The sequence below is a fragment of the Megalops cyprinoides genome, chromosome 4, assembly GCF_013368585.1.
Source record: "Megalops cyprinoides isolate fMegCyp1 chromosome 4, fMegCyp1.pri, whole genome shotgun sequence".
NCBI lineage: Eukaryota > Metazoa > Chordata > Actinopteri > Elopiformes > Megalopidae > Megalops > Megalops cyprinoides.
In genome coordinates, this window is record NC_050586.1 from 767,501 (window position 1) to 793,510 (window position 26,010).

Here is a 26,010-nt window from a genome sequence, read left to right on the forward strand (position 1 = left end):
GTGTCTCCTAATATTGTGCATTTTCAAATTTCATTCAGAACAGAAGAATCTGTCTTCCTCAAGGAAATCCAATAAATCTTGACATTACCATGGAAACTCAAGAACATCGCCATTTCAACATGCTTCCCAGGTGTGGCCCCTCCCCTGCGCTCACCTGCACTTTGTAAGGGTCCCCTGTGATTCTCAGGGGTTTGTCTGCCCCTGTGGGCAGGGGGCCGTCCTGGATCATGACCATCTTCACCCCTGTCCTCTCCTGAGAGGAAGAACACAGAGCAACCGTCAGAGCCCTGTCACACGCTTCCTGCAGACAACTCCCCCACCTTCCCACAGCTCCGCACAGGTGAGCTCACCTGCAGCTGTTTGATGGTGTCTCCGCCCTTCCCGATGACCAGCCCCACCTTACTGGCTGGGATCAGCATCTCCATGGTGCTGCCCCCGTCAATCTCACTGTGGAATCCTGGCCCATTCCGACAGCGCTCCACGATCTGTCCCAGAATCCTCTTGGCCTGTCTGGATAGAGGAAGTGGGGGGGGGGGGGGGGGGCATCGTCATGCAGCTGCTTTACCATGTGTGTTGGGGAGGGGGGCACTGAAGCCGGCAGGATTGGATCTATTCAACACTTTGGTGATAACTGACTCACAGCTAATCACATGCATTACGCTGCCTCCAAATACCATTACAGGAACAGTGTCTGGCTTGGAAAAAGGACCAATCACATTCACATGTCAACCCCAGTAAAAAGGCAGTGCTAGCCAATGGCCTGACTCCATGCTCCATGACGTGGCCTCGTGCTCCTGCTGTTTCTGAGATAAGCAATTAACCCCTTCCCTGCCATGCTGCCTTACCGCTGTGGACTGGAGTATCTGCCACAAGAACGGGCTGATCTCTGAATCTCCACTGGGACTCACCCGATACTCTCTGGGGAGCCAGTCAAGGTGCACGGCCGCTCCATCATGCCCCCGCTGTCTGCCAGGACAAACAGGGACAGGGGTTAGTGCTCCTGTACCTGCCACCGGAGAGGCGTGGGGTCCAATCCCACGCCGGCTAGTGCTGCTGCTCCTCTGGGCGGGCAGCTTAACGCCCATCGCGTGTACAGACAGACAGAACAGGTGTACAGGCAGATAAGAAGTGAAACATGACCAGACAAACAAGAATGTCTGCAAAGAGATGTAAGGAAAGACGGCAGGATCCTGATGGGGACGTGTGGAGTTCTCAGGCAGACAGGCGTGTGTGCGTGTCTCTGCGGCACAACTGCCGATCCTACCTGCTGCCATCTGGATTTTGCAGCCGGATTCAAGCTGAATTCTGGTGATCTGCTCTCCTCCTCGGCCAATAACTGTGAATGAGTCGCAATCAGTCAGACTGACGACGCACACCATCAACAACCTGTGCTGAAAACTACACTGTAAATTACACTGTAAGGCATTTTCACATCTTTTCACAGGGCAGGTGTTACTTAAAAAACACATCAACACACAGACAAGAAGTCAGACACATGCACTCAGACCTGCAAAACCCAGGTAAGAGCAACCTGCCTAGTGTGGGGGGACCAGACGTCCGCTGCAGCAGTCACACAGGCTACAGAGAGGAAGTGTTTCTCATTGGCTGATGAACCTCCCAGGGCTCTGGGGTGGTGTGAGGTTCGGGGAGGGGAACACCGCCCCACTCAGCACCACCTCCACGGGGGTCAAGAGCAACTCAAATACTCCACTGAAATCTGGCTGTGAGCTCCCATTGACCTCTGAACCCAGCAGGCTTTGCGGACGTTCAGGCCCAGATGTGACCTCAAACCCGACACAAACCCCACATACTTACTGAATCCCACCATTTTATCTGGAACTCTGAACTCTTCTGTGATCACAGCCCTGCAATGACAAAGAGCAGCAACATCACTTCCTGCATTTTGCTTTAAAACGGGACACTAGACAGTTATTAAAAACTGTATCAACAGTCTGTCAGATTTAGGAGGTCAGAATGATGCATTCTGGGAGTTTACACAGAGCGAGCTGCGGCCGCACAGCAGGTGATGCAGAGTCGTTACGCTGTGCGTTAGCGGCCGGCTCACCAGACGCAGGCCGGGCGCGTGGGGGTGTAACGCTGCAGACTGCGCAATCAATACACACTTACAGCCTATCAATACACAGGGCAAATTGAGCAAGCCACTCGTACCTTTGATGTACCATTGCTCCGAGCTGGTTACCTGCTGACAGGGGGACACAGGGGGAGGGGCAGGGAGGGAGAGAGAGAAACAGCATTAGAGGGATAATCTAACTTTTCATCTTTCTTTGAAAAAAGAAAAACCCTTAATATGAAAAACAAATTCAGTGGTGGCACAGCCATACAGCTGAACTGAAAGCGTAATGACCCAGAGCTGCACGCTGAAAATCGAGTGAGATGGTTCTGTCGATACTCTCTATAACGGACACCCAGCTGGAGAGAGCTGCCGGAATCTGGGCGGGGCAGCGGGGGCTGCAGGCCTCAGCACAGAGCGGGGCTAACCGGCCTCGCTAACATCCACACCCCAGCTATTTTCCATGATTGCACACCAGAAATAAAATAAGCTGATGAAAACAAGTCCAAGTGAACCTGGAGATTCTGACAGAGAAAAGCAGCACACCATGTGGCCATGCTGCTGAGTAAAGCAGACAGAATCCAGTCTCGGAATTTCAGCAGCCCGGTGTTCCAGAATGCCTCAGTCACAATCAGAATTTCAGTGTTCCAGAATGCCTCAGTCACAATCAGAATTTCAGTGGTCAAAAGACTAAATTGAGCCTAAATAACCCTAAACTGCTCTGATAACATGGATCTCAAAATGAGAAGTTAGTGGAGTCGATCTGGACACATTTTAATTTCGCACCTTCAGGAAGTGACTGTTTCATATGGCTCTTGACAGTGTTTTTCCTGGTAGGTTAACAGGGAGTGTGTGGCACCTGTTGTGATAACAGTTTTTAAAAATGTATATTCCCCTCTACAACGCAAAGCAAGGACAGTAGAGACGGGAGCTCTGTAAATACAGACTGACTCATGCCAGAAACATGCAAAGATCACCCTCTGCTCTGAATGTAAGTGACATCATCAGAGGGACTGTCCCACAGCAGGCTAGCGCTAACGCTTCCACCTCTCACTTCCTGACAGGTAAACGTTATGAATATTATATTCACTGTGAAACACCATCACGATGCAGTCACTGGAAGGCCAATGCTGAGCAGGAATGGAAATGGTTAATGTGCTTTTTTGGCTTTGATTGCAGTTTAAAGGTTTGCCATTTCTCACGCGGTCTTTGCCATATGCTGGATGGAGAAGGAAACAAAACCCCCCCACATCGCGGAGTCATGGGAACTCTCACTCATGCCCATCTCTCCGCCCGCACCCCTCACCGCTCTGCCCAAATCCTCCCGCACAAAGCAAACCCAACCCGCACCTGGCCCGTGGACAGACCCCCCCCACCCCCCGACAGTGGACAGGCTGGGAGAAGGTGGCGTTTCTCCTGCCAGTGACTGACCCCCCAGCCCTCACAGCGGGGGGGTGAGGGGGGGTACCGGGGCTCCTCTGGGAGAGGCGACTGAACCCACAATGGTAATGGAAGGTAAGGGGTGGGGTGGGGGAGCAGGAGGGGGGGGGGGGGGGGGGTTTAATTCGGCGCTGAGTGGCAAATGCCATTGTGCCCCATGATGGCACCTCTCCCTCCTGCTCCGTGGTCTTTTTTTGTCATTTTATTTCTCACATTTGGAAAAGGCTGCTTGTCTGAACGTGGGAAAGATCCAGGGGAGGAATAAAAAAGATTAATACTTCTTAAACGTGTCCCTTACAGAGAGACACGCAGCCAATGGGCGGCCGTGTCTGCGCCGGCCCGCAGCCGGTGACTGTAGGGGGAAATTAAAGAGCCGAGCTCCGCTCCCAAAGCACTGTGGGACTTTAGGGAGGGCTCTGCCGCTGGCAGCTTCAAAGACAAATTTACACAAAGCGCCCAAATCCTGAGCCCCCAGGCCCCCTTTCCATCGACACGTTAAGTCCCTACTGTACCCGCTGCCCACCAGGGCGATTCCCACACCCCCATGCTGCTCAACGCTGAAGCAACACTGGAGCAACGCTGAGGCAATGTTTCCAGTGTCAATCAACCTGGACTAGCCTGAATAAAGTTTACACTGACCTATAAAAGTTATACTGACATTTTCACAGTGAGCACTGGCTGAAACATGAGTTAGAAAGGCAAATGAAAGTGCAGGATTGTCTAACACAATGAAAAGATGAGTGACTCACACAGGTCACAATCATCACTTCCTTCTCAAAAACAACGCTGCTATTCTCAGTCTCACACAACATACTTTCAAATATAGACTTAAGACTGCGCCGTTTATTTGTGCCTGGTTTTTTTTAATGCTTAAAATAAATGCAATTATGAGTATTAAAGTGCTCTTGATTCAGGCTTTCAGTAATTCTGTAAGCTCAGAGGAGTCCTTTACAGGCCTGCCAAAGCAGTGGGACCAACACAAACGAAGACAACAGACCTGGAATTCAGAGTGCGATGCAGGTATTCAGACCTGACTCACCTTCTGAACTCAAATCCTAATTAAACTGAAAACAGAGCATTCATTAACACCGATTTCAAAGAGCTGCACCTGAGATGTCTCTCCTGGGGGAGAGGGAACAGGGGTTTCTCATTAGGAGCTGTGAGAGCTCGGCCTGACTGTGGCCCTGTGGTGAGAACACGACACACAGCTCTGATACACACTGATTCCAGAAAGTGGTGAAAATATGAATCATCTCTCAAAAGCTTGCTCAGCATCTGAGAAAGGGTAGCGAAGATGCAAAATGCTGGGAGAATCCAAAACAAATGATCACAAAAGCTGTCGGTTTTTCCTTTATGAAAATAATACTATGAGGAATAAACTTCACTTCTCAAGCAAAGGAAATGGAGGGTTATTTAAGAAATGTATTTATTAAAAATTCCAAAGAGAGAGACACATGTTCAACACATTAAAGAAAAACACATCAGACTGGCAGGAAATGATCAGCCGGGCACTCCTGCAGGCAGGTGAAAGGCACGTTGTAACGAGTGTAACGCACGTTTCTGTTTCCGTGTGTCTATCGTGAAGCCGCTTCCATGAATAAACCAACAGCGCAGCCTTGGCAGAAAGCTGATGTACAGCAGCCAGACAAGCCAAAATAACAAGGCCTTTCATATTTAATATTCAGCCGGGCCTTAAATCATCATAAGGGTATTAGAAATTCTGAATTTCAGTCCCTCTCCACAGACCTTGACTGATCAACGTCAAGAACAACTAGTGGCTCCACAGTGAGTGGGTTTTTACTCTCATCTTGATTTAGTGGGAGTGCCAACAGCTGCAGGATGTCAGTGCTACACGCAGCGAGTTCCAGTCACACCGAAGCAGTCCACATGCTTCACGCCGTGGATTCCGCTTTGCAGAGAGAAAACGCTGCATTTCCACATGCATTCTCCCTCCTCGCCTGTGTGCCGCAGTAGAAGCACATAACGAGCGGCAGGTATTTTATACTCATTACATATTTTACTTATAAGGAATTTGGCAGCCGTGACCTTTGACCTGTGCGCACTGAGGATGTCATGGTAAAGATCTCCGCTGCCTCCGCCAGGCCTCCCATTGGACAGAGAGCAGAGAGACACACTGAGAGCACAGCACACTGAGAGCACACAGCACACTGAGAGCACAGCACACTGAGAGCACACAGCACACAGCGCACAGCACAGCACACTGAGAGCACACAGCACACTGAGAGCACACAGCACACTGAGAGCACACAGCACACTGAGAGCACAGCACACTGAGAGCACACAGCACACTGAGAGCACACAGCACACTGAGAGCACAGCACACTGAGAGCACACAGCACACTGAGAGCACAGCACACTGAGAGCACAGCACACTGAGAGCACACAGCACACTGAGAGCACACAGCACACAGCGCACAGCACAGCACACTGAGAGCACACAGCACACTGAGAGCACAGCACACTGAGAGCACAGCACACTGAGAGCACACAGCACACTGAGAGCACACAGCACACTGAGAGCACACAGCACACTGAGAGCACAGCACACTGAGAGCACACAGCACACTGAGAGCACAGCACACTGAGAGCACAGCACACTGAGAGCACAGCACACTGAGAGCACACAGCACACAGCGCACAGCACAGCACACTGAGAGCACAGCACACTGAGAGCACAGCACACTGAGAGCACACAGCACACTGAGAGCACACAGCACACTGAGAGCACACAGCACACAGCGCACAGCACAGCACACTGAGAGCACACAGCACACTGAGAGCACAGCACACTGAGAGCACAGCACACTGAGAGCACACAGCACACAGCGCACAGCACAGCACACTGAGAGCACAGCACACTGAGAGCACACAGCACACTGAGAGCACAGCACACTGAGAGCACACAGCACACTGAGAGCACAGCACACTGAGAGCACAGCACACTGAGAGCACACAGCACACTGAGAGCACAGCACACTGAGAGCACAGCACACTGAGAGCACACAGCACACTGAGAGCACAGCACACTGAGAGCACAGCACACTGAGAGCACACAGCACACTGAGAGCACACAGCACACTGAGAGCACACAGCACACAGCGCACAGCACAGCACACTGAGAGCACACAGCACACTGAGAGCACAGCAAACTGAGAGCACACAGCACACTGAGAGCACACAGCACACTGAGAGCACACAGCACACAGCGCACAGCACAGCACACTGAGAGCACAGCACACTGAGAGCACACAGCACACTGAGAGCACAGCACACTGAGAGCACAGCACACTGAGAGCACACAGCACAGAGAGCACAGCACACTGAGAGCACAGCACACTGAGAGCACAGCACACTGAGAGCACACAGCACACAGCGCACAGCACACAGCGCACAGCACAGCACACTGAGAGCACAGCACACTGAGAGCACAGCACACTGAGAGCACAGCACACTGAGAGCACACAGCACACTGAGAGCACACAGCACACTGAGAGCACAGCACACTGAGAGCACAGCACACTGAGAGCACACAGCACACTGAGAGCACAGCACACTGAGAGCACAGCACACTGAGAGCACACAGCACACTGAGAGCACACAGCACACAGCGCACAGCACAGCACACTGAGAGCACACAGCACACTGAGAGCACAGCACACTGAGAGCACAGCACACTGAGAGCACACAGCACACTGCAACAAAGCAAAACACACACATGCAAACACACCACATACACTCACACACTCACACGCACACACGCGCACACACACACACCCACACACTCTCACATACACAAGCTTGCTGACACACACACACACACACACACACACACACACACACACACACACACACACACACACACACACACACACTCACATACACACACTCCTTCTCTAGGGTGAGTGGCTCTCTGCATGTGTGGGTCTGCAGAGGACAGCCTGTGTGTGACAGTGTGACCCCAGCCTGCTGAGGGGGTGACCCACTGGGGACAGACGGACAGACAGATCGCTTTAGCCTTTGCTCTGAGACTCCTGGCCCGTTGTGTTTGGAGAAAGCGTCCAAGGGGCTTATTTTGAAAGGACGTGTTAGCTAAAGTGCTGACTTTCCTACAGGCGCCTACAGCATGACCACTCCTTTTCACCCCATAATGCATCTGGTCTAAATGCAAAATAAAGCCTGAAATCACAGCTGAAATGTATTCCATCACCTCTCCTAAAACAATCACAATCCAAACAGCTATGCCCCAAAGCTAACTGCAAGCGCCCCTCCGTACCACCCTCTTCAGCCCGGCCTCCCCCCCCCCCCCCCCCCCCCCCCCCCCCCCCCCCCCACAGACCCCTGGACCCCCCGACACGCATCCACGTACCACCATCCTCCACGGCCCGCTTTGGCTCTCCGTAGCCGTACAGGGAGGGGTCTACCACAGGTGCGGCGCTGGCCAGGTGGGCCATCTGGTCACCTCCCATTTTAGCTGCGATCTGAAAGAGGCAGACAGGGAGGGAATCAGGCCTGCAGTCCCAGCTCACATCAGGCTGCATTTCAACAGATTTCACTGCATTTAAACCTGTCCAGCTGCTCGGTTACATCTGACACCATTCCAGTAAAAACACCGCTTCACTCTGCCTCCTGTCCCCCAAACCAGAGGGCTTTCATCCACTTCTCAGACTTCCAACAAACTGAGAAAAGTTAAAAAATATATTACACACACACACACACACACACACACACACACACACACACACACACACACACTCACACAGTTAGTTCTGAAAGACAGCCCTCAATTAAAAACAAGGCATTTTTTCCACCCTCCTAATTTCTATTTGTCAAGTTATTCACAGACGGCTGGCATTCAAATGTAGTACTTACTGAGGAGAAGCAGTCTACCTCCTCTTTTACCTTTTCTCCTTTAAGTGCTATATAGTTTTGGAAAATTACAGAAAATTGAGATTTCCGTCTGAACTCCACATAGATGACATTTTGAAATATTAAAAATACAGTGCATACAACTCCCAGCAGGAGGCTGCTGTCACCTTACAGCGTCATCATCTACTTTACCGCTACAAGGCAAGTGGCAGAGAGAAACTGATCACTGTGTGTGTGTGCGTGTGTGTGTGTGCGTGCGTGCGTGCGTGCATGTGTGACTGTGTGTGTGACTCACTCACTCACACACACACACACACACACACACACACACACACACACACACACACTCCACTAACGCAACACACTCACACACACTCCACTAAGGCCATGAGATTTTAGGGCTGAGGTTTTAAGGCTGAGGTTTTAAGGCTGAGGTTAAGGTTTTTTTGGAACTTTATTGCCATTAACACACATTAACAGGCAATTAACATCACACAACAAAATCACCTTGAGATTGGGCTTCACTTGACATGCCTGCACTTATAGATGAAATAACACAGAGGTAGAAGACACACATACTTTCCCAGGCATCACCGTCCACTATTGTATTCAGCTCCGGTTCCCATTGACCTTTGATATGTAGAGTGTTTTCTGATGTGTCTAGCATTATCTTTTTGTAAATATGGGATCTTTGTTTTTTTTTGTTGATGCAGGGTATTCACACAGTTGTATAAAATGGGTTTCTATATTGGTTGGTTCTTTTTTAATATTATCCCAGTCTGTATTTTTTGTGATCTAGTGTCTAATTTGTAGATATCTATATAGGTCACTCAAGGGAAAGGCAAACTTGTCTTGGGAGTTGTGAAAAAGATTTAAATATATTCCCATTCAGCCCATTCTCGGCCCATCTTTTATAAGCATTGTCACACATGGATGGGAGAAATTCTACATTTCCTACTATGGGCACGGCCCGTGACAGAGCTGTAGCTGCCTTTACTTGCTTTTGGACTGAAGTCCAGACCTTCAATGTGTGTTTGATCCATACATTCTTCATTTTAATTTTTTTCCTAGACTGTTGACTAAGAAACGGAAGAGGAGATAGTGATATTCCTGGTAGGAAACAACTTTGTTCAACAGAAACCCATCCAGTCTCCAAATCATTGACAACCCAGTCCACCACTGCTTGAAGCTGGGCTGCCCAGTAGTAAAGTTTTAAGTTGGGTACACCCAGACCTCCTTTCTCTTTTGTTGACATCAATATTTTCAACTGGATTCTTAGTCGCCTGTTTTGCCAGATAAATTTTGATATTTGTTTTTCTAACAACTTAAATGATTTATTGTTTTAAATTTGTTAGTATACTCTCATATCAGTTTTTTCCAAGTATGGCAGAAGTACCACAGGATGACAATAGTAAAGTAAAACAAGAAAAGTAAAGTCAACTTCCACATACCCAAATGGTTTTTCAGTATTAATTTTTGTTGTTCAATGACCTAAATACAAACCAGTTCCTGATGTAAATTGGGCAGAGTGACTGTTCCTCCGTGGGAATCACACTCGGTGTGCAGCTCATAATTAAGTTCCGTCTTTTGTAGTGAAACTTGTATTTGTTGTCCTAACGTTGAATGTTTTGAACTCCACAAAATAAAACTGGGCGTGCGCTGAGGTGTCTCGGCTCCGTTGAAGAAAGCCTTGGCATCTGTGCCCGACAGCGCCACTGGGTCTCTCCCTTGTTTCCCTCCCGCGCTGCACCACCTGCAGCAGGACAGCTCCCTCTCCATCTGCATCTTTAATTGTTTAATTACGTCCCGCACCTGTGCTCTCTTCTTTTGTAACTCTGGGGAGAGAGGATCTTGTCTTTCACTGAATAGTCCACAAACTTAACAGTTAGGGACCTCGGAGTGGCAGTGGGATTCCTTGGTTTGATTGTTAGAGATCGGTGGGCTCTCTCTATTTGTAGGTTCACTTCAGGTATCGGTTGAAGGACTGATTGAATCAGCTCCTTCACAAACACCATCACATCCTTTCCTTCACTCCCTTCAGGTACTCGCTAGATTCTCAGGTTGTTGCGTCTTGACCTGTTCTGCAGGTCTTCACACCTGGCTGTCAGGGACATCTCCCAGTGCAGCAAGTACCGGACTGCTCTCTCGTACCTCCTCCCGTCGTCCTCCGCGGCACTGATACGGCCCTCCGCCTCCGTCGTTCTTTTCTCGAGCCTTGTCATTTCGCCTTCCAATTCCTGCATTGATGATTCCAGCTCTGTCAGCGATAGCTTGGTCTGGTCATGTCCTTCTAGATGTTCTCTGGTTTATCCAGCTCAGCTAAGATTTTGGATTCTGAATCAGGTGTGCAGGCATTAGCTGCACCACTTAACAGAGTTTGAATCTGTTGCTTCGAATTTTCGTTCTTATCTTCAGTCCTCCTGTGTACTTGTGCCTTTACTTCTGCAAGACGATGCCATGTTAAATTTGTGTGGTTTTGCTGAGTTTTTAGTAGTTTTGTTAGGAAATTATTAGTTAGACGGATGGAGCTAAACTTTTAGGCTGTTGCCTCAAACATGGCATCACTGGAAGTCAAGGGCTGAGATTTAATGTTTTCTTTTACCTTGTGAAATGGTTTGTGCCCTGATGGTGCCTTTCTGAAACTGAGCTCACAGGGCCTGAGCATTCAGTGATTCATTAACAATTTAATTCATTAACAGGCATTTTCAATTGGCTGGGTGTGCGCTGGCCTGGTAGACCAGTGACAGCACAGTTATGCTTCACTGAGAGGAGAGCTACGCTGCAGGGAAACGGTCTGAATAGGGGGTCTACATACAGACGCCATCATTTCACTTCCAAAATAAAATCTTCATGTAAGATGAAAAGACTGCTGTCTGTGAGCTTTTGCACCTGAGACTGTTCAGATACATTAAAAATGCATCTGAAACCCAATGCACACCACCTCAGCACCAGCGTCACCCCAATCATAAAAACAGCCGCCCCACCATGAGAAGAGTGTGTTTACAGACTGAACATGGCGTGTGCGGCCATGTGACCGGACTGTCTAAAGAGGATCTGACTCCTGTTGCTGTCTAATCTCATCTGTATCACACGGAGTCAGAGGAAGAGTAGCAACCTTCATCCAATCAAACACCGCGTCACATCCACACGGGCTGATCCCCCCACGCACAACATCCCTGCACCCCATCTGCGCGGCACAGGCGTTTCAGAGAGCAGCTACACGTAATTAACAGACGTGCATGAATAAAAACTACACAGGCTAAAGCGATCATATAGGTATATATAGGCTAAGGCGGCCAGAGATAAAGGCCAGAGTTGGAATGGAAAATTAAAAAAAAAAGATTTTCCCAAGGATAGTTCTTGTGTAAAGATGCTGAGAATGATGTAGAAAGCTGACTGTGAATGTGCATGCTGGAGACAGAGAGAGAGACAGGCTTGGCAGCAGAGCTAGAAACTGAAAGGAAGACTTATATCAGTCTGCTCGTGGAGGAAGAGTGTCATCATAGTCGCATCGCTTTAAAATCAATTTCTCAACAATCAGACATTCACCTTTGCAGACACAACATATTGATACGCTTGCAATCAATTCGTTTTCGTACACAATTCGTGGTGACAGAGTGAGGAGAGCTCTCTGAGGAGAAGGTAGCTGTTCGCTAGCTTTCAACTGTCACTAACAGCAGTGAGACCGGCTCCGTTCACGCACTGCAGGATGGCGGCCCAATTCTGGGCTTAAAGCAGGTGGTTTACTGTGTTAATAATTATATGCAAGTATTTGTTAGACAGAACGTGTAAAACTAGAACATAAACCTTATCAGCTGTAATTGTAAGGGTCAGGTAGACACACAGAGAGCCGTTTACCCAAGTGGCTGTGTTCAGCCTGACCCGCTCCACGCACTGCTGCTACAGTCTGGACAGGATAGACACAGGCATGGCGATCACACAGCTCAATACAGAGGGCGGAGTCACAACCCTACAGGTATGACTTCCTAAAGCTTCAACCTGATCCAGTCCACTGCTGAGCTACACCCCTACTACACCCCCGACCCCCAAACCACTCCTGTTCAGCTCTATCGTGTAATAGTGTTACAGATCCTTCTGGAAGCTTTCTGCGACCAAGGTAGAGCCCAACATCAGAAATGACAGGCAGTAAAGATCAAAAGTCATTTTCAAAGCGGTGCGATTTCACAGCAGAAAACACTGCAGGGCCATCGTGTCAACTATCGGACCCCCAGGGGCCGAATCTGCACACCACAACACCGTGCTGACCCTCCCACGGGCCCAATCTGCACACCACAACACCGTGCTGACCCTCCCACGGGCCCAATCTGCACACCACAACACCGTGCTGACCCTCCCAGGGGCCGAATCTGCACACCACAACACCGTGCTGACCCTCACCGGCACCACCCGCACCCAATCCAAACAGCCCGAGAACCACCGCGGGAAAGGGTACAAATCTTTTCCTGCCGCCCCCCCATAACATGTTGCCAAACAGAAGCACAGAGACAGGCCACAGATAACACTGTGAACACAGAGATACTACCACTATCACAGCACTGCTCATGTGGAAACTCACTTGAAATCATCTTCAGTAATAACATAAACCTCATGGTGGAGAACAACAGGAACTCTACACAGTCTAGCCCCAGAGAAACCAGGACACTTTAACCATCCGCTCTGGCTTGCTGCTTAACTCAAAACTCCTGTTTCTAATTTTGTGAACAGAAACACCTATTCTATAGTCTCGTCCATTTGCAGACAAACTCCAGATTAAACGTTGCTGAACGTTGAAACTGGGAGTCTTTGTAATAAAAATATAGCATTACACGTTACTTTACATCTCACCATAAAGGGTTAAAATAAGATCGTGCACAACTACGATATGATGGACACACACTTGCCTCAGACTACGTGTATCTGTGCAGAGGGTTTTCAGGGGCTAAAATGCCAGTATAAAACAGCCTTCATGATGGTCAGGGAACAGGAGCCATGTCTGGATGCCATTCTGTTCCTGGTGTTTTTAATGTGAAATGCTATGCCAGGGAGTGCAGGACCCCGTCAGCCAATCACAGCTCGGGAACCCTGAAACGCTCCCAAATGGAAGAGTAACTACAAACTGAAATACTGTGAAACGTGTGAAAAACAGGAATATTCCTCATCAAAGGAGGAAAAATATTTGTGACTTTGAGGACCCCAGACGAGGGGTGGGGTGAACCTTTTGTATATTACATAAAATTCTACGATATATAAATACATTTATATAACAGTGTTTGTGGTGATGATCAGTACAGTGTGCTGTCAGAGGTGGGAAAAAACAGCCTCACTAGCCTTCAAACACATTGAAATTGATATTAAAAATGAACAAGATGTCAAAATCTGCTCTCTTGCAATATCCAGTGTTTTAATTTATCCATTTCCATTTCGAAAGGTCCCAAAATGAAAAGCGGCTAAGCTGTTTTCCCCCACACATGCAGTATGGACACTAATCAGCCCACACCTTTCACATGCAGTACGAAGGCCAGTCTGGAGACAATTGCCAGCGACAGCTTTAGAAACCAGAACATTGTCATTACACCTCCTCAAATACAGTTTCACAAGGAGAGATGAATTATTTTAATGCCAGTGTTTGTATGGGCCACACATTCTGCCTCAGTTACTGTATGAAAGAGTATGAAATATGTAACTTTAACTACACAAGGTTGTTAAACAAATATTCCCTAAAGGAAATAAATGAGTAAAAAATGAAATATTTACATTTACATTTATTTATTTAGCAGACGCTTTTATCCAAAGCGACTTACAAAAGTGCATACAGCAAGTATAGCGACAGTACGGGGACAGGATGTGTACAGTTCCACAATGAGACAGTTCTCAGCTGAGAGCGAGGTCTGTTTGAGGACACAGTACTATATTGTAAGGTTTATATGGTGTAGTTCCCAGTTTGTGTCCTCTAAGAAAACCATATTAAAAACTGTACTGAGACAGGTGTCAGCGAACCCAGGCACCCGCCGGAACCCGCTGAAATGGGTCAGGTCTCGGGCGGGTGATGTTTGTCACTGCAGGGAGGGAGGGAAACGCATTTTTACAGAATGAGGTGGTGACGTATTCAAATGGGCGGGGTTCTGTTATGACGTCATCGAACCGGGTCCCAGGAGGCCCGCTCTTGTGCGTACTGGTACTGGCCCGTTTTTCTCTAACTGCCTGAATAAGCCAGTTATACAGTATCATCACCTGTGAATGTCAGATGTTTGAAGAGGCCACATAGCTTACATCGCTCTATGTGCGCAGGCAAAAGCGCCCCCAGGCAGAGGGACGCGCTAAGCGGCAGGGCAGCTTCATTCAACCTGACAGGGAAATTCCACCTGTCAACTAGTTATTGATGCATCTGATTCCATCCCAAACAGCGCACAATAACACGGCTGACAACAGGAAGACAGCAGTTTTGTGGGTTTGAGTTTTGAGGGAAACTGGCAAGTAGCTGATATTTGTTGTAGCGCTGAGTGAAAATGGCCAATGCATAAAGGGCCTCACTAATTTGGTGAAAAACATCAGATGATCTAAATGACAAAGGACGTTTTTTTAACACTGCAGTGATTCCGGGGAGGCAGTTGACACAGGACAGAGTTATGCGCTCTGTGTTGCGGCCAGCTACACATGTGACCAAGGTCTGACTGAAAGACAACAGCAGATCCTACTTCTTCAGCTGGACCCTGCGGGCGCAAAGGGGGTGTATGAGACTCAGGTTTAGGGAAGACTGGCTGTCGCACCAGCCAGCTATTCTTGCTAACTGGGGAGCGAGCTTGCTGGTAACTCGCTTCTGGATTTTGACGGCTTTTTTTTACAGACAGCTCCACAAAGGTCTGGTAACTAACTCTGTTGACGCCAGCAAGCAACCCGTGTGCACAGTTTTGCCAGCACGTTGCTTTAAAACTTTTCTGGAGGTTATGTTATGTTTACTCATGGGTTTGGGCTATCTTATCCGTGCCAGCTAGCTCTCATACGCTGGGATTCCTGGTTTACAATGTAATAATCAGGCCAGAGGAGGAAAATGTCCTTTCACCCCAAACCCCGGGGTTCAATGCCAATAGCAGCTAGCTATCTGGCTAACACTACAAAATGCATCTAACTGCACTTGGGGAATCTCCGCTTTACAGACACAGGCCAGAGCCGTCCATGGAAATCTCAACTTCGGGGACTTAGCAGCTGACAACAGGTTGCGTTTTGTTAGCTCGCTAGTCCTGTTTTTCAAGCCGACCCAGTTCGAAACATTGGAAGTTGTCACGTTAGCTATTCTGTCAGCTGGCTAACCTGAATATTAACACACATGCTAAGCCGTCTCCTGGCCTCGTGTGGCTGCTAGCTAGCCAGGTGGCTAACTAAATCTGCACGCACAGCCATGCCCTCCGCACTGGGAACTTGTGCACTCTACCAATGTGTTTTCCAGGAGTGGGGGATGTGTTTTTAGAAGTGCACCCCTCTCTCATTCCAAAGGACCAATCCGACTCCCATCCGTATTCTGTAAGAATCGACCTCGTCGTATTACCTGTCGGGCCCGATGAAAAGCGTCGGCGAAGCCGTCTGCTTTCATTCCGGGCTGAGCCACCGAGGCCTGTCCCTGCACCAGCTCCGCCATCATCATCATCATCCCCAGCAGCTCGCGGTAACCCCGCAAAACCTGCCGCACGCGCAGTCCCAGGAAACGGAAACTGCTCGCGCGTGTGCGCAGTCCTGCGACGTCACCATGGAAACACCGCGAGAGCCGCCGCTCGTCCGTGTGTCAGGCGGAATCGGGCTGTCCTGGTGCCGGCCCGGCGTGATGATCGCCCCGCAGGGGCCACACCTTACAGGGTTACGTGCTGACAACGCGCTAACGTGCAGATGGAAAGATGGGAAATAAATTAAAAATGAGCGCGAAGGCGAACTCGGGGAAATTAGTTTCGTATTGTCGTGTAACAGCTTCACACTGAGTGTGCCTGTGTGTGGACAAAGGCACGGCTCGCTGGCTTGCTAATAGTCTCAAACAGGCTGATAGGAGTTGAGAGTCATGCTGTTCACATTTACAGTTATTTTAAAAAAGTATTACGTAGCTTACATTTTTCAAGCCAAATTTCTGCTTTTATTTGGCGACACAGCAGCAGTTTCTTCTTGGGGGTGGATCGCGCTTAAATGTGTCACTCATGGAAAAATTACAATGCAAACTGCAGACTGAGTGCAGTCCCGACTGCAGAAGATCTGAGATCTTGTTTAATGGTGAAGAGAAAAAAGACAGGAAAATGGTTGAAATGGTGGACGTTCAAATTACAGAACTTTGCACATGTGGAAACATCTATTCCTTCACATTTGGCAGTTGTTTGATGTAAGGAGAGTAGCAAGTTAATGTTGAAATTGCTACCAAGCAATTCAACCAGTTCAGGCATGTTTATGCAAAACAGTTTCTCCCCTCTATGTTCCTACAAATCTAGTGTCAAGTCTATGAAATATACATACCACACAAAGAGAGAATGAGAATATGAAACATGTAGATTATGCTAACATAACAATCAGCTAATACAAAGATACAATTAATATAAACTGGTCTGAATACAGTGCATGTGTGTGTTAAATGTATACTTTGTGATTTTAAAATTGATTTTGAAAATTATTAAAATTCAGCGGATACACTTGAAACTAAACATTATGTGTCATTTAACTTGACCTTTGACTGTTGACAAATGAGAAGACTAGATGAGCTGCAGTGGCCGTCAGTGGTGCTGCTCTGTTCACAGGCTGGTGTAGGAGGAGCTGAGTGGTGTGTGCTGTGGCTGCCTGCTGCTGCGGGTCCAGCACCTTCACCTCCTGCCATACCGCACTTACACTACAGGCAGCGCAAAGGCGAGGCCGTGCGGTCTGTCCCCCTCCCTGGGCACAGCAGGCTGGACCCTAACAGCAGGATGACGGACAGACGTGGATCCCTCTCCCCGCCCTGTCCTGTGGATGCAGAGAGGGGCAGGGAGGCACCCAGGTGCTGCAGCCTGATCGGTGTAAACGCTTCCATGTGCTGGGAAAACGCTGGGACTCTGGAGAGGGTCGGGTGTCGCGGCCGAATCCCACGGGCAGCTCGGCAGAGTGAGGATATCCAAAGCAGGTGCTGGGCTCCGGGGGTCTGCCGGGGGTCTGCCGGGGGGGCAGTGGAACACTTCCTCCACACGAAGACGGGGTAATGAGTGTTCAGCATTTGGGCAGACCCTGGGACATGGCCTCCCCCACCCACCTCCTGAAACCTGCACACCTCCCATCACCCCCTGCTGCCTCAGCCCCTGAGCACAGCCTCCCCTCCCGCAGACCTGTCTCACCTCGTTACTTTGATCCCACCAGTTGATGTGGGATACAAATAGCTGTGTGGCGTCAAAGAAGTCTACAGACAGACACACAGCCAGGGTGGGATGGTCCTTAGTTGATGTGCTGCTGATGTATTGCAGAAACAGCACCAAAAATGCACTTAAAATCATGCAAACCACCACACACGCACACACACACACACACACACACACCACGTACCCCAACACGCAGACAGATCCATCTCACTTTAAGATTCGTTTTTTCTTCGCTAAAAAAATAAACTCGGGGGGAAGACGTGTCTGTGGCAATCTGAGCCTGTAATTGGTGTGTAATTGAGGTTCCACTTAGCACCGGTGCAACTGTAAGAGTAGGATGCAGAGATATTGTTTCATATCCGCTGCTGCTTTATACTCCAGTAGTTTCACACTTCAGCCACCCCCCCGCACCCCCTCCCTCATCCACTCATAGAAATCTGCTCAGTGCTGACAGACCAACCCTCAGACCCACCCAAAATCCTCTCACAGTCATTCTGCGATTCTAACATGGACATTCAACACAAAATCCTGCTCAAATGGCTGTGACTGGGCTTCGGCCAGGGAGCCACGCTGCCTGAAACTCAAACCCAGGCCCGTGGTTTGTAGCCCTGCCAGCCCATCCAGCGCATCCATGGCCCCCCCCCATGTGACCTGAACCACCTGAGCCCGCCCTGTGTCACACACCTGGGCTCACCTGGACTCACCTTTGGCTCCAGGTGGCACAGAATGGAACGAAGAAGCTCAGTGTAGCGGAGTGGAGGGGGGGGGGCAGGTTTTGTTAATGAAGACACTTTCTTATCTAACATAACAAAAAACCTCAGGTGGATGGGAGAGGATGACGAACAAATGAGCCGACAGCACAGCGTGTCGACAGGAGCTCTGAAGAGAGACGAAAGAGCCCGGTGCAGAGCGAGGGACGCGGGGTGAATTCAGAGAAAAATAGCACCCTTCATACCGTGTTATTTTATGATTGCATTATTATACTCTCACATACGAATGAACAATACGGACAGGAAGAAAGAAATAGCTTTGGAGAGACAAGAGAGAATAAAAGAAAGACAAAGAAAAGATAGAATTAGTTGCGGAAGGTCACTTCCTACAATGATAAAACGACAAAAAAAAACACTTTCAGCTGAAAGGAGGAATGAAAAGGGGTCAGTCCTGAGGAAGGAGGCACTCAGCTCGGATCTCCTTTGGGTTCATCTCCCACCCAACCCCCTCCTCTGCCTTTTATTCATCTGTGTATCTGTATTTTAAATGACTCAATTACACTGGACCCTGCGGTGAAAATTACGGATGTTTTCTACTATTTCCCATACTCTGCTGGGACATTGGGACCTCCCCTGCCATCTCCTCTCTCTCCCTCTCCTCTCTCTCCCCATCCTTCTCTCTCTCCTCCTGCCCCTGTACCCCCTCCCCTCCTAGTCCTCCATTCTTTTCTTCTTTCTCTTGTAAAATGTGTACTTACTGAGATTACTGCGTGTCTGGCTGCTCTGAGGCGTAATAGATGAATTGTGTTGTTGTGAGAATCTCTCATTGTCATTCTCTGCAGTCAAAATGGCAGGTGCTGGGAGTCCTCTGGTCCCTCGGATCCAAAGCCGAGAGTCCGCCGTCATTACCGAGAGGAGGGAGAGAGGAGCACCAAAACGAGGAGACACATGTGCCACTCAGGACCCCTGCGTCTCGCTGGGGCAACGTTTTAAAGAAAAACACGACTTACAGCTCCTGTCATCCGAGAGGAACGGCTGAGGTCTGTGTCCTGAATGCACTGCGAGGAGAAGTAATGGCTTTCAATGCCCTGGTCATGTCACAGTCCACCAGAAAAGGAGAGCGGGTTTCGAGTTTGTAGGAGCAAACGCTGGCAGACAGCAAAAGCAAGAACATAACAGCGTATTTCTCTGAATCCTGCTGTAGTGAGAGTGCGGCCACTCGTACCGAGCGTGTATATGCGCCCTGGCTCTCCGGTATCCTCACGGCTCGGGCTTCACGGCTCGGGCTTCACGGCTCGGGCTTCTTCAGAAAGGAAAGCACCCTTTACCGGTGTGTCGGCCCACGATAAAAAAACTATAAAATATAAACCTATAAAATCACAAAATTAACCTTGAAATTTGTCATGTTTGCCCTAAAGGATCAAAATGTTATTATGATTCCAGACCAAGTATACTGTGAAGAGATATTTGATATTACGATACTGTGGAAATAGGATTTCAGTGTGGTATATAGAAGAACAATGCATACACATTCACTCACCTCTCAGTTTATGATATTTTACTGAACCTTAGCATCTAAGAAGATGATGCTTCTTACCTGCAGCATTGAGAAAAATCACGTGTCATATTTTTCAGCTTGCCATGAAGCCATGATGCGGTTTGGCTCCATCCTGCAGACTCTTCCTTTCAGGAGGAAGTTAAAGCCTGGCTTTCTCTCCACTCCACTGAAGCACACATCAGCTCACTAAATATTATTTTCTGTGACTTTCATGCTCAACATTCTTCAATTGTTAACCCAATAATCCTGCTGGGGAGGTGTGTTTATACACATTCACAACAAACAGTTCAATAAATGTAAATATTAAGCACCATTTTCATCTGGGAAGAATGAAATCAAACAATGTAGCATGCATATGTGTGTATGCATGCGTGTGTGTGTGTGTGTGTGTACGTGTGTGTGTGTGTGTTTGTGTGTGTGTGTGTGTGTTTGTGTGTGTGTGTGTGCGTGTGTGTATGCGTGTTTGTGCGCGTGTGTGTGCGTGCATGTGTGTGTGTGCGTGCGCGTGTGGGCACGTGTGTGCATGCGTGTGCGTGTGTATGCGTGTTTGTGCGCGTGTGTGTGCGTGCATGTGTGTGTGTGCGCGCGTGTGGGCACGTGTGTGCGTGCGTGTGTGTGTGTATGTGCGTGTGTGTGCGCACATGTGCGTGTGTGTGTGTGTGTGTGTGTGTGTGTGTGTGTGTGTGTGTGTGCGTGTGTGTATGCGTGTTTGTGCGCGTGTGTGTGCATGCATGTGTGTGTGTGCGCGCGCGTGTGGGCACGTGTGTGCGTGCGTGTGTGTGTGTATGTGCGTGTGTGTGCGCACATGTGCGTGTGTGTGTGCGTGTGTGTGTATGCAGAGTGAGAGAAAGGGCTTCTCAGTGTTGGTTGCTCACCAGCAGCTGTGTTCATCATGGTGGCTGCAATCACAGTTTTTAATTATAATAATTTATTTTATTTTGTTTCACGGCAGTGTGGAATGCGTACTGGCCAGATATTAGCTGCCCTCCAGATTTTACATGTAACGGTGGAAAATCCTGGGGCTGAACTCTCGCCCTCTAGTGGCAAGCTGAGCCAGTACAGATGTCACTTGCATTTATGATAAATAACTTGTTCTGAAAAATAAATGAGAGAGGCTGCTGCTGTAGTGCTGAAGGACCTGCTGCGTTTCGCCTGTCAGTCCTCCTGTTCCTCGGACATTAACATGGCGCTTCTGAACACAGTGAAGAGAGAGTGCTGGGAGCTCAGAGCGGAAGCATCTGGCTTCCCGAGGGGCCCGTCCCCTTCAGCTCGGCACTAACGTCCACATCAGACAGTTTTACAGCAGAAATTTCATACCCCTTCGTATTATCTTTACTAACTATTTACAACCAAAAAATATCCACCAGCTTTGGGCATTGAGAGCCAACGTTTTTCAGACTTTATTAAAGTGTAAGGATGATGCAGACTTTATTAAAGTGTAAGGATGATGCAGACTTTATTAAAGTGTAAGGATGATGCTGGCAGGCAGGTCTGCGGTCCAGTCTGCAGCTCTGAGCGTGTTGCGAGGCATTATGGCTTCTCCTCCCTCCGTGTAAAAACAAAGCGGAGGCTCCAGGCGGGGCTGGCTTTTTGTACTTGACTTTGTCCCCATTAGGAGCCTCTCTAAACTGCTGCCGTTTTACCACTTTACTGCAGAACACCTCTTTTGTTTAGACTGTAGCCAACTAAATTTGGAAACAAAATAAAAATCCATTCCGAAATGCATCATGCTGAAACCTTTAGATCCATGTCTCCTATTCCTTGCCCTTAGTCCATTATTCCATGGCCATTAGCTATGTTTGCTTTATTAGAAACCTTTTTTGTCCTTTTTTCTCCTTGAATTGAGGCAGTTTTCTAAAGAAGCCAATGCACTTTATAGATAAATGTCTTTTTAATGGGATCGTTGCTCTCTCGCCATCATAACGTGGGCTCTATTTTCACTGTTCTGCTCTAAGCTGCCTCACAATGAACCACTCTCTCTGCGACACACACACACATGCACACAAACACATGCACACACACACACACGCATACACACATGTACGTAGACACACACACCCACACACACACACACACACACACACACACACACACATACACACACACACACACACACACGTATGCACACACAGACACACGCACACACAGACACACACACACACACACACATGCGCACACATATGCACATGCACAGACATGACTAGGCAAAAACGCATAAATACAAACACTCATGCACACACAGACACATGCACACATACACTGTCACCCACCCACCCACACACACACACACACATAGACACACACACACACACACACACATAGACACACACACACACACACACACATAGACACACAGCTGTTGTTATTTATGTTACCCAGCTTTTAGGTGTGTTGTCCTTTGAGTCCTTGAGCTTCAGGTGGTATTTTGACATTTGTGAGATATGATTAATATTTCGCTTCTTTATATTCACCAGATTTCCTTGATAAAAATATTAGCACTGGCTTTGGATTTGAAATAAAGCCTTAATAACGGAGACGGTTTCTGTGTGCCCTGTTCAGCGCTCAGCGTCAGGTTTCTCACATACGTGTTGACGTGCGTGTTTCCGCTGCCCGCCGGCGGGGTCCCATCTGCACACAGCCCGGCCTGCAGCCATTAAGGGCTCCGCTCATTATGATTGTTTCACTCGGCAGCAGTGAGGCAGCGGTGCAGAGGCTAAGTGCTGCGGGCCTGAATGCCTGCTCTCCCGATGCACAGTCCTGGTCGGGTTTTGTGTTTTTGTTTGAAGAGCTCTTCAGAAACCAACATTTTCCACTTGGCAGGCCTCTTTACACACACCAGCACAATTCTGCATGACACAGGGTCCCCCAACACACACACACACACACACACACACACACACTCTCACTCTCTTTCTTTCACATACACACACATTCTATCTCTCTCTGTCTCTCTCACACACACACACGCACACACACACACAAACATACACTCACTCTCTCTTTAACATACACACACACTCTCTGTCTCACACACACACACACACACACACACACACACACACCCTGTCTTTCACAAACACACACATATTCTCTCTCTCTGTTTCACACACACATTCTCTGTCTCTCTGTCACATACACACACACAGGCAAATGGGTATGTAACATCATTTGGTGCTTCACTGTGCAACTTCACTGTGCAACTTCACTGTGGGCCTGTATGGAGACACACACACACCTACAATGTACAAAAACATGACAGCTAGTACACGGTTTAATAAACATGTGCAGCCACTCGCATGTAGGCATATTCCCACTGCGGGTGAATATTCACACCACAGACCTGTCATACAGTGCTGCTAAGCTGCTAACCTCACAAACACACCCCTCAGAGCAAGCATCCACAATGTGTCCAATGCCGATTCATTTGCAGGCAGAGTCACCTGCTCAGAGGAGCGGTGTGGGTGTCCACAGACACGCCCACCAGGACACGATGTGCCGAGACTGAGACTGAGTCATGCTCCGGCAGAAAGAACAGGGGGCTATTTTTAAAAACCAGCGTGTTGCAGAGCCAACAGGAACAAAACCTCCCGGCCCACCAAAAATGAACCTAAACCTTCAAAGCACGTTTAATCCAGACCTGATGTCTTCAGACGTATTCACCTGTGAGGACTGCCTAACGTTGCTGGAGTCACAGAGTAAGGACAGTGAACTGCATCTGAACTGGAACAAAGAATGCGACATATTCTGATTGGTCGCTGGTCTCCTGCTCTTGGCGAATGAGCTCTCCTGATGCTGGGGCAGATCTGTATGAAGAGTCCATGTTTCCCTCATGGCAACAGCGCTGGCTGCACCAGGACCCTGCAGAAACAAAGACTTTACCATGGAAAAAAGGCAAATGCTGAGTGTCACCAAATGTGTGTTACTGATGGATGCTGCTCATGTTGAGAGCGGCTGTCAGAGATTGGTCCAAACCGACAGCGTCACAGTCTGCTGAGGGCTGATATTATATGTTAAAAATGAGGAGGAAATCATTTAAAAAAGCATTTTTTAAATAAATACCAGTCTAATAGTCAGGTTGCCTGCAGGGTCAAATTTCAATGGGGACAGGAAGTAAAATGTCTATCAAGGAATGAATGGCGGGTGAATTTAAAGAGATGAAGTTTTAAAATATATGTTCAGATATTGTTCTACGAGAGAATGTAAATATGTTCAGATGATGCTGTAAGAGAGAAGAGGAACAGACAGGGTTAACAGGAGCACAGCCGTGACCCCCGAAAGGGGATCCAGCCTATTACAGAAACAAATCGAAAGACATAACGAGTGCGCTTGCAAACAAACGACAGGACTCCAGGGAGTGAGAGATAGAGCAGCCATCACGAGGAGGATAAATATATTGATTCAGATAAACTGGAGCGGCATTACTGTGGCCCTGGGGCGCTGGCGGTTTTGGGAGTGGGGGGGGGGGGTTAACAGTGGGACAGCTGGTTATAGGTTACAGACCCTGCATGACTGCCTCTCACAGCGGAAAGGGTAGGGGTGGGATTCAGGAGCAGAGAGAGTAGTGTCAAGGGGATATGGAGGTCTGTGTGTGAGAATCTCTCTCAGACAGGACCGGGTTTAAAGCTGTCTTCCTTTGAGCTGTGGTGGGAGAGCAGGGGCAGAGAGAGTGGTAACTTTACCCCCAATTGTAAAAAGCTATTGATTGGGCATAAGCCCACAGGGCAGGAACTCTTACGCACCAGGGTGTGTGTGCTGCTGTGTGATCCGAACACTGCAGAGAGAGGGTCAGACTCATTAACCCGCCCAGACTGGCAGCACTAAGCAGAAGGCAAAATATTTCTATTTTTCCATCAATATTTCATCACTCACTCCCCAAAACAAAGAGGGGCTCCGGGTCCTGATGGGCTCCATCTGTTTATGGATCCAGCCGAGGATGAGGAGAGGCCTTTGACACCGGCGCTGAGGGGTGCGGGACGGGCACAGCCTGGTGTTTCCCAAACTGTCTCCACACTGCAGTTACACACAGGAACAACACACACACCTGCTGCGAGGCCTCTGATATTCCTCTCCATCTCACTCCCCACTCCCCTCTCTCCTCTGGGACGGCTCCTCTCCATCTCACTCCCCACTCCCCTCTCTCCTCTGGGACGGCTCCTCTCCATCTCACTCCCCACTCCCCTCTCTCCTCTGGGACGGCTCCTCTCCATCTCACTCCCCACTCCCCTCTCTCCTCTGGGACGGCTCCTCTCCATCTCACTCCCCACTTCCCTCTCTCCTCTGGGACGGCTCCTCTCCATCTCACTCCCCACTCCCCTCTCTCCTCTGGGACGGCTCCTCTCCATCTCACTCCCCACTCCCCTCTCTCCTCTGGGACGGCTCCTCTCCATCTCACTCCCCACTTCCCTCTCTCCTCTGGGACGGCTGCAGTCCCAGGATTACTGCTTAAGCAGCATTACTGCTTAACTTTGCCTTAGCCTAGCATTACTGCTTAACTTTGCCTGATGAATAAATGCAAGCATTTCACTTTTTCAATGTACACACAAGTATTTTAATACGTTCAATAATTTTGGTGATCACTGTACACAGTTGTATTTGTGAAGATGAGAGGTAAGTCTGGAGTTTAGCTTTAGTCCTGACTGTGCTTTTACAGGGTTATTCCAGCACACTACTCTGCACTGGCCTACCAGGGCTTTCAGACTGTGCTGAGACGTGTCTCTACCCACACACTCCACACACACAGACACACACATATTTACACACACACACACACACACACACACACACACACACACACACACACACATATACACACACACACACACACACACACACACATACATACACACACACACACACACGTACACACTCCACACACACGAAGACACACACATATACACACACACACACACACACACACACACACAGACACACACTCCACACACACACATGCACACACACATATACACACACACACACATACACACACATATA

General features: G+C 48.7%; 1 protein-coding gene across 1 annotated transcript in view; it reads right to left on the reverse strand.

Annotated features, from left to right (window-relative positions):
* Nucleotides 1-16,087, reverse strand: part of LOC118776986 (far upstream element-binding protein 3-like) — a 28,767-nt gene extending 12,680 nt beyond the window's left edge. Inside the window, exons 1-8 of the mRNA XM_036527667.1 lie at nt 15,942-16,087; nt 7,899-8,010; nt 2,170-2,203; nt 1,816-1,865; nt 1,265-1,336; nt 909-966; nt 351-510; nt 155-253 (exon numbers count right to left, since the gene is read on the reverse strand). Of these exons, the coding sequence (XP_036383560.1) occupies nt 155-253; nt 351-510; nt 909-966; nt 1,265-1,336; nt 1,816-1,865; nt 2,170-2,203; nt 7,899-8,010; nt 15,942-16,043 (687 nt within the window). The 5' untranslated portion in view covers nt 16,044-16,087. The remainder of the gene's footprint in view (nt 1-154; nt 254-350; nt 511-908; nt 967-1,264; nt 1,337-1,815; nt 1,866-2,169; nt 2,204-7,898; nt 8,011-15,941) is intronic.
* Between the last annotated feature and the right edge of the window lie 9,923 nt (nt 16,088-26,010).